Source organism: Gracilinanus agilis, chromosome 3, assembly GCF_016433145.1.
Source record: "Gracilinanus agilis isolate LMUSP501 chromosome 3, AgileGrace, whole genome shotgun sequence".
Taxonomy (NCBI): Eukaryota; Metazoa; Chordata; class Mammalia; order Didelphimorphia; family Didelphidae; genus Gracilinanus; species Gracilinanus agilis.
In genome coordinates, this window is record NC_058132.1 from 670,636,470 (window position 1) to 670,646,273 (window position 9,804).

Sequence of the window (9,804 nt, forward strand, 5' to 3'; positions counted from 1 at the left end):
ATCTTACCAACATCTGCTATTTCAACACTACATTATTCCACTTAAAACCCTGGCTTATCTCCCGTCAAGCTCAAGCTTTTGCTCAAGCAAATTATAATCTGCCTGCTGAAGAGAGTCTTTTCAAGTTTCTTGGACCCATAAACTAACAGCTATCAGGAATGTTGAAGGAAACAAATCTACAAAATACATAGAGAACTACAAATCCAAGTGATTTTTTAAAAATTGCCAGTTGTCTTCAAAACTAATCTAGAATCCAGCACTATTCTGAAAAAACTAACCAAAAAAAAAAAAAAAGGTGGGTGGGGGGGGAGAAATATGAGGTTGCTTGTGAAGGAAGGCCAGAGCTTTGGTGACAGTAAGAACCAAAGTGAAGCCCTGTGGTTTAGCCAGACCTAAGCATTTTGCTTGAGCCTGAGGGTTCTGTTTATTTGCAGGGCTTTATGGCTACAGCATATTCTTCACTCATTGCACACATGACAGAAACCTGGAAGGACAAGAACACAGACAGGTTAGAGGGGCTTGTAATTTGGAAAAGAATAACGAGCCTCTGTAAATCATCACTTACAAAAGCAGCCTGAGAATATTTGGCAAATAACATGTTTGGGAATCAATTATTTTTAACACATCTGAAAACTGACTCCTGAGAAGCTGTAGCAATAGTGTTTTCCTTACATAAAAGTTTTCAAGGCAGTCTCAAGCTTTTGAGTGTAAGAGCTGATTCAAAGTGGGGAGTGGGCACAAGGATCTGTCAGCTGCTTTGAGGGAGAAGTTGGCAAAAGTCTCTCTACTTTTTGAGAGCTCAGGATCCTCAACTGTAAAAAGAGAAGGACCACATCTCATTTTCACTTTAGCTGGTCCCTTCCAGCTCTAAATCTTGATACTTGAGACTAAATTCAGGGGAGCACCAGTCATCTTGATGCTTCAATTATATTCTTTTCCAGTTCCTAAAACCTATTTAAGATATACAAAAAAAAAAAAAAAAAAAGATATACAAAGCTCCAAAATGTGTTTTGTATTTGGCAGCAACTATCCAGTTTTTAAAAGTTTTCTGGTAAAGATGTACTTGAATTAATAGACAACCAGCCAACCTATTTCTAAAGAGATTGACTTGTTTTACAGAGCTCCATTTAGTTTTCAGCAAAAATAATAAGAATTTTGAGAAAGAAAAATTAAGCTTTACAACCACATGGTATCAAAGTATACTTCAAAACTTTTTCATCTCGGCATCCCTGGACACAGTCTTCCTAATGTACTGGGGCCAAAGTTTTTGTCCCTTGGTGGCCAACCTTCCTTCTAATGAAGAATCACTCTGATTTCAGCCAGAAAAGTCTGATTCAGCTCTTCAAGGCCACTGATGGGCCTAGGCCAGAGGTCATTTCTGTGCAGGACCAGCATGAGTATGTCCCTCCTTGGCAGAGGCTTGGAGGAACTAGGGTGACCTTCATACAACAAAGAGACAGTTGAGGAAGACTTCTGGGGTGGGCTTTCAGTTACTGAGGATTAAAAGCCTTGTTTAGTACAAATAAACCAAGAACATATTAAACTCATACAAAGTCATACAGTGTTTGACTGGAAAGAATTGCCTTTAAAGAAACTGAACTTTAAAAGTCTCACAAAAATACTACTCGATTAATCCTTACCTGCACATCTTCACCAGCATTGTATTTTCCTTCAATTTCTTTGCCCAATTCACCTTCTGGTACCTTAAGATCCTCACGAACTTCACCAGTTTCTGTCAGCAGGGATAGGTAACCATCCTGAATGCATATCAACTGGAATAAAGGAGGAAGCACTTTTATTATTTCTAAGGGGAAAATTACACTTCCCCCTCCCCCCTAAATGCTTCCTTCTTTTAGTTCTTAAATTGTTAAGGAAAAGAGGCAAGAGCTACAGGCATGGCCAAGGACATTGTTTAATAATTTACAGTTCCATATTACCACTGGCAACTCTAAATTTTAGTCAAGAGCCTGGACTCCACAAGAAACAGCTGAGCCAGCAGACTAAACCAGTGAAGGAAAGCAGTCTCTGGTGAGAAGCCCAGCTCCATCTCTGGTGTCAGAGAGAATGATCTACCCCAATGAGCAGTATATAGCCCACCCCAAAATAGCAGCATGTAAGCTGCTATTGCTTCCCCTTTTGCAATAAAAACTGACTGTTTTTAAAAGAAGGCAATATGGAGCTTCCACAATGAACTACAACTGGGTGCCTGATATACCTTTTAACTGCTCATGGAGTAATGTTAAAAGCTAAACTCAATGACATGGGATGGCTGCTCTGGTAGAGTCTGGCTACTTTATTCTGTTAAAGACTTTAAGGATGCTCATGGCCAGATAGCACAATGAGCTACAAAAGCCGGTCTTGGAATCGAAGGAGAAAAGAAATCACATTTGGGAGTGACAGCAGAGTTATAAAGTATTTTATAGAAACATTTTAGAAGAAAACACCTGCTTCTACAAAAGTTTCTTTTTTCAATGTAATCAGAAGAATACAAAGAATAAGGGAGAATTGTGGAGACAGCATTGTGGCCAGTGCCTCTGGTGGGAAAGGGGCCGAATGTCTGAAGCACTGGGAGGGGGAGTGTAAAGACTCTTACTATGTGCTCACTCCTTTGAAATCTTATCAAACAGGTACCAAACCTTGGTTTCTTAAGTACACTTCCTTATTAGAAAGTGCTATTTTCCACTGTGAACTCTTAGGTTGGCTTTTTGAACTATCAAATTAACTTTCTGATACAAATTAGTCCCCTGTGGGTTTGAGTCAATTTTCCTGGAGCCTGATCAAATTAAAGATTTACACGACTAAACCTTGGAACATAGCAAGATGACAGTGACTTTGAGGCCTTTTTGACCATTAATCCATCAAGATCCTTCTCTAACAAAAAAACACTCTAACATATTTAAAATGGATCCCTTTGTTTCTGTTTCTACCCTGTTTCCATTCCAGGTGCACATCCCTAAACCCAGATGATTTGCACATAAGCTGGCATTAGGTAAGGTTTCAAGGCCTAAGCAAGACTAATCTGGAGCATAATTCAATCACAGTGATAAAAAAAATACCAAACAACAAAATTTAACAATGAAGTTTGGTAACACAAGAAACCCCTAAGCACAAATAAGAACTCATTACAAAAATGACACTGCTAGGGGTAACTAACAAGTGCATAGAGCACCAGGCCTGGAATCAGGGGGACTTGGGTTCAAATTTGACCTCAGACATGTCCTACCTGTGTGACTCCTTGACAAGCCATTTAACCAGATTTGCCTAGCTCTTAACATTCTGTCTTAGAATCAAAACACTTACACTTAGTATCAGTTGTAAGACTAAAGGTACCTGATGATATAAATCTATTTAGCACATCATATCTGTTGATACTACTTGGTATAACAGATAACACCACTATTCAATGGGCCACAAGCAACTTTAATGGTAAGAGCAAAGGATGCTGGGCTTGGAGATGACTAGCTCACTATGCTCATTTCAGATGAAGCCTCACACAGATTAAATAACTTGTTCAAGGTCACAGTGACAGTTCTTAGATTTGAATATATTTCATATCATTTCAACATTGCAGAAAATCCATAGCAATTAGCAATTCTCTTCCAAGCTAGCTCTGACCCCTAATGGAAGGTAGAAGAGCTACCTTCCATTAAACAATTAATTAATCAAACTACCAGAGGACTACTTCACAGAGCTAGAGAAAATAATAACATAATTCAATTGGGAGGAACAAAAACTCTGGAATATCAAGGAATGTCATGGGAAAAAAAATAGGAATGAGGGGGAGAGAACTGTACTTCCAGACCTTGAGCAATATAATAAAGCAGAAATCACCTAAACCTTGTGACATCATTAAAAAATAGAAAAGTACATCATTGAAGCAAATTAGACAAGGAGGAATCATACATAATTGAACTCAATAATCTATTGAATAAACCTAAATATTAGATAGCAATCTGGTAGAAATTACCGTCAGGTCAACATATTCCGCAATACATTTGAAAAGCTCTAACATACAATTAAATGATTAGAACCCCAAAGATCATAAACCTTTCACATCTATGGAGCAAATTCTTAACCAAATAAAGGATATAAGGAATTATAAAGGACAATAGAAAAAACTTGATAATAAGAATTGAAAAGTTATTAACAACAAATAGTAAAAGAATTTTATAGACATAGATATATTTATAAAAACATATATGCATATATAAATACATAATACATATATGTGTATATATACACACACAGAGGTCTCAAATAACTAATAAGTGAAATGCAAATTTGAACAATCCGAGGTTTTACCTCACCTCTAACAAACTGCTGAAGATAGCAAAAAGAACATAATCTAGTGTTTGAGGAGTTGAGGTACAACACTAGTGAGAGATAACACTAATATACTATATTTCTAAAGTGATTAAAATGTTCGTATCTTTTGACCCAGAAATTCTACAGAACAAGGAAGAGGTTCCTGACAAAAAAGGTTCCATCTGCACCAAAATATTTATAGCAGCACTTTTTGTGGTAGTAAAAAAACTGGAAAGAAAGTAGTTGCCCATCAATGGTGGAGTGGATATAAACTGTGGTTTCTGAATGTAATAGAATGTTACTGGGCTATAAGAAACAATGAACATGAGGAACAGAGGAAGACAGACAAAAGGATACAAATTGAAGCAAGAAGAGTCAGAAAAAAAATGTGACTATCTTAACATAAAGAGAAAGAACATCAAAATGCCTGAAATAAAATTTTGTGAAATTATGACAACTTGGCTCCCAAAGAGTTATGGGATAATATTTTCTCTTCTTTGCAGAGTTCAGGATCCACAGGTATGGGGAATATGCTGAGCACAGACTTTTTCAAATGTGTTTTTTCATTTAAAAATGGCTTTTTCGTTCATCTTTTTTTTCTCTTTAAAAAAACAACAACTTTGTTATAACTAATGACTCTCTGGGAAAAGAAATGAGGGTACAGAGGGATATATCTGTGATGTAAAAACAAAATATATCAGTAAAAGCTATTTCTTAAAAATAAAACTAATAGCAACTAGCATTCCCTTCCTAAGGAAGTTCTGAGACTCTCAGAAGGGAGAACAGACAAAGGAAATTATAAGAAGCATAAGTCTAGTTTTAAATTACAGATGGACAGATATTTTTCACTTTATAGAGAGTATAAAAATAGTTAAATCAACAAATACTGATGAAACACACCCACACACAAAAGTCTTTGCTAAACACTGAGGGAAATGGTAAATTAGATACAAAATGCAATCCTGTAACAAGAGGGTTTTAGAATTTTGTAGGCTTCAACAGAAAGGCAAAGAAAGAACAAGATTCCTCATTCTTATTTCACTAGGGCTGATTTTTCCAACTAAGTTGTTTCAAGGACTTCATATGTAAACGTGAAGGACAGGGTTAATAAAGACAGTAGTGTGGCAGAAGGATCTCTAAAGATCAGTCTTCCTTTTAAACACAGAATGGGTATAAAGTAACATGGAAATGGGTGTCCTCTCCTGTCCTAACAATATACACCTGTCCTAACAATATACACCAACACAACCAGTACCAAACTAGGTTACCCTTTGGTCTTCCTTTTCAGAGATTTGATGACTTCACTATATGACTAGAAGCCAGGACTAACGCTAATATTCTACTCTATCCAACCTTTGCAACAAATAATTTAACTGGCCATCTGTCCTTTAAAGCTCAGCTTCCTAGGTTACTTCCACAAAATAAAAACTTTCTTACCTGTTCCCCCATTCCTGTCTTTTGTTTCATTCCTCTCTAATATACCAACATAGAATCTTTTGTTATTAGGCATTAGTGTCATTTCTACCTGTGACTGGACCTTATCTCCTTCTCCCCTTGTGTGGCCCCTTCTCCATCTAATGGGACCATATATAATCTAATTTATGTCTCCCCAAACCTAGCAGTTTTCTCTCCTCACACAGTTGCTTAGAAATCTGTTGAACTGACTTGATTTGAAAGAAAAGCAAAAGATACACACAATAATCATCACCAGTTAGGAGTGAATCAGAGAGATGAATGACTCAATGAAGTCTGTGTTAAAGAAAATAATTTTTTGTCCACTTTTAGTATTCTTTTCTAGATTATGTTCTTGTCACACTAAATACGATGGGTATACTATCACCCTGGAAAGATATAACAATTACAACATTTGAAGAGATGGTCAGTGAATCTAACAATACGAATTCAAATTTCCCTCAGCAATATAATTAGCATTCTTGTTTTCCTACCTCCCCTGGCTATACACAAATATGAAAATGAAATGATATCTTATCTCACCACATGTGATATTTTAACTACCTAGAAAAGTGGTTGAAAAAGATTACTTTGAGAGTAACTTGACCAATTATGAATCTTTTTACTTCAGTTACATTTGGCTCTTATTATTTCCCAATGGAAGAACCATTTTAAATAAGTGTCAGAATTAAGTTGCAATTGGAATTAAAAGCCAAGAGCATAACTGTTTATAGGTCATAATATGGTCAGAGAAAAGTGTGAGAAGACTCAAACTATATGATGCTGTTAAGTTGTTGTCTTCATCCCCTCTCATTCAGTGAGTTTTTTTAAAAAATGATCTTTTTTTTTTATCAAAAAAAGGCAGTATGAATGATCTGGTCTTTACATGTTTTAGGAAAATATGTTGTTTAATTTCTTCCTTTTTAAAACTTCAATTTTATTTTTTTATTTCAGTATCAAATTCTCTCCCCTTCCCCCATCCACGGAAAATGCAAGAATTATAATACCCTTATACATATGAAGTCAGAGACAACATGTTTCCTCATTATATTCCCAAAGGAAAAGAAAACAAGAGGGAAAAAAAAGTATGCTTCTTGCACTGAATCCATCAGTTTTCTCTCTGGAGGTGAATAGCAAGTTTCATTATGAGTCTTGTTAGAATTGCTGTGGGTTTCCATATTGGTCTGAATAGCTAAGTCATTCATGGTTGACTCTTTACAATACTAGTGTTACTGTATGCAATGTTCTCCTAGTTCTGCTCATTTCATTAATTTTTTAAAATTTTGCATTAAGTTATATAAATATTTGCAGGTTTTTCTGAAACTATTCTCTTCACAATTTCTTACAGCATCATAATATTCCATTCACATTCATATGCCATAACTGACTCAGCTGTTCCATGACTGATAGGCTTCTTGCCTCAGTTTCCAAATTTTTGCCACCTCAAAGAATTGATATATTTTTGTACCTACAGGTTTTTCAGTGACTATTTTCTTCCAACCTTATGTTTTAAGAGTATCTAAATGTTTTTTCACCTAGCTAAGCAGGAAATGAGAAACTACTCCAGAATCTTTGCCAAGAAAACCCCACATAGGGTCATGAAGAGTTGGTCATGATTGAAAAACTTGAGAAACAACTTAACAAAAAAGTATAAAACATTGTAGGATTGTTATCTATTTGTGTTAATACATATCTTTTGCTGGCAGAAGCATGAAACTTACCCCAGAGTGGGCCTGACCAACTCTAAGAGCTACTTGAAGTTTCACACTTGTGATTAGCCAACCAAATCAAAAATAAAACAAGTGAGGGGGAAGCATCTTGATCTATGAAATTTGGACTTTTGGTAGCTAGCTTATTAAGCAGTAGTTTCATTAACTCTATGAAACTTTGGACCCATTCACTTAAAGAAAGCATCAAATGTACAAGTCATCACTTGTTTTGTAGACCACTGAAATAATGTTTCAAAGTGACAATTCAACTTTTTAAAAACTGAATTTTTAAAAATTTAAAAAAGTAATTTTTTAAAAAAGCTAACATTAACTCTACTACTAAAAAATGAAAATAACTTTCTCTTTCTCCTTCCAGCATCTAAGATAGATATTTTTCTTACATTTTCCCCTTCCTGTTTAGAAGCAAGAGATAAATGAAAATCCTGGGCTTATGTAACTTGTAACAAACCATGTGTACATTTAAGAGAAAAAAAAATCTGCCATTGAAAGGAAATTAACTTACTTGATAATCATTTCTCTTGATATTTGGAACATCCATGTTGTGAGTAGAAGGACAAATATCTTCATATTTTTTGCCCGTGAAAATATCAATTCCAACCAGGTGAACCTAACACATAATGGGAAGCCTGTTAAATTTTTGCCAAGTAACCCATAATTTATGCCTACAGCAAAATATAAATTTTAGTGTTTAAAGTTCTCCTCTCTTAAATAGGAGGTATGTTCTTGTTTTCTTTAAGAAATAAATTAGAGCTCCATTTCTCATGCTCACCCTGAGCTGGGCACTGAAGATACCAAGAGAAAAACACAGCTGTCTTGGAATTTGGCAAAGGCTTTAAGTTCCATCAAAAGATACAGTAAATTCTTATGTAAGTCAAGACAAAATAAATATGTTAAATTTGGAGGGACAGGCACAAGCAGCTGGGGAGGAGGAAATAAGAGAAGGCCATAGGTGGGAAATGGCTTCTAAGTTTTACTCTGAAGCTTCAGAGATGGCGAAAGGAAGCAAAAGTGAGCCAGGGAGGTTATGAAGGTTATGAAGGGGCAGAGTGAGAAGATGGAATATCATGAGAGCATAGCAAGAAAGCTGTTTGGGCTGGGTCTCAAGAGCACGGCAAGGAAAGTAATGCATGATAAAGCTCCAAAGGTAAGTGGGGGTCAGGAAGTAAAGGGGGCACTAGGGGCAATGGGCAGCCTTGGGTGTTTGGTGAGTAGGGAAATGCCAAGGTCAGACTTGTGCTTTGGGAATAATCACTGACTCTTTCTGGAGAGCAGATTAGATGTAGGAGTGGCAGACGAACCAGGGTCCCAAGTTTGGGGCTACAAAGGCAGTCCCTCATTTTGGGGGAGGGCGCTCCTGGCTCAGACAGAGAAGACTGTTTTGCACACTGCTGGGCGGGGGCGCTGTTTCTTTCTTCTGTATCCCTCCAGCCTCCACCGGTATTGGTCCCCTGACTCCTCCGTGCAGGGTGATGGCCAGGGTCCAGGGTGTGCGCACAGGCTCCGGACAAAGGGCCGCCTAGGTAGAGGCTGGAGCTGCCGGGCCCCCCATCCCGGACCCTCCCTGACTGCAGTGTTCTTAGCCCAAGCCCCATCCTGCAGCTGGGATCGGGGGTGATCTGGGGCTCTGTTGGAGGATGGACAAGAGGGGCCGGGCGCGGCGGGTCACCTTGGCATGGCCATGCTTGCCCGTCTTAGAAGTTGACATTTCCACGATCTTGCAGGGCCGGCCCTTGAGCACCACGAAGCCATTCTTGCGCAGGGCTGAGCACTGCATCGGGTACGTGCTGGAAGCCCCGGCATCCCCGGTGGTGAAGTCGATCTCATCAGCCATGGTGGGTCGGGGCGGTGGTCCTGCTGCTGCGGGAACTGGGCCGGGGGGATAGGGTGTTGGGAAGGGGTGAGGTGGGGCTTCGGTGGCTCGGCCCCACCCCCCTTCCAGACTGCTCAAACTTTTCCATCCCGAGCAGGGCGGGGGCCCACACCCCGACTCTTGACGCACCTGCAGTGGCTACGGCCTTCCACCTGCCGTCTCCCCAAACCTAGGACACACAGTCTCCTCTCTCTCCCCAAACCGAGGGTGCGCTCTGCCCCTCCCCCCAAGTGTGAGACGGTCTCCCCCAGCCCAGGACGTGCAGTATCCCCACCTCCCAGGTTTAGGGCGGTGCTCCGTCTCCTCTCTTTACCCCACAACTTGGGGTGTGCTGTCCTTCCCCCGAGAGCCCAATGGTTTCCCCCACCCCAGCCCAGAGCGTGCAACCTCTCCACTCCCGCCCAGAGCGCTCTGCCCCTCCCCCTCCACACTTGCACAGTTTCCACC

General features: G+C 39.0%; 1 protein-coding gene across 3 annotated transcripts in view; it reads right to left on the reverse strand.

The window, feature by feature from the left end:
* Positions 1–351: 351 nt before the first annotated feature.
* Positions 352–9,804, reverse strand: part of EIF5A2 (eukaryotic translation initiation factor 5A2) — a 14,732-nt gene continuing 5,279 nt past the window's right edge. For 2 of the 3 annotated variants that reach the window (XM_044667739.1, XM_044667741.1), the window contains exons 2-5: positions 9,154–9,353; positions 7,990–8,094; positions 1,641–1,772; positions 352–484 (exon numbers count right to left, since the gene is read on the reverse strand). In XM_044667739.1, coding sequence (XP_044523674.1) covers positions 425–484; positions 1,641–1,772; positions 7,990–8,094; positions 9,154–9,318 — 462 coding nt within the window. In that variant the 5' untranslated portion in view covers positions 9,319–9,353 and the 3' untranslated portion in view covers positions 352–424. Of the gene's footprint in view, positions 485–1,640; positions 1,773–7,989; positions 8,095–9,153; positions 9,354–9,631; positions 9,712–9,804 lie in introns of those variants that run through there. The other variant, XM_044667740.1, reaches the window with a different exon arrangement.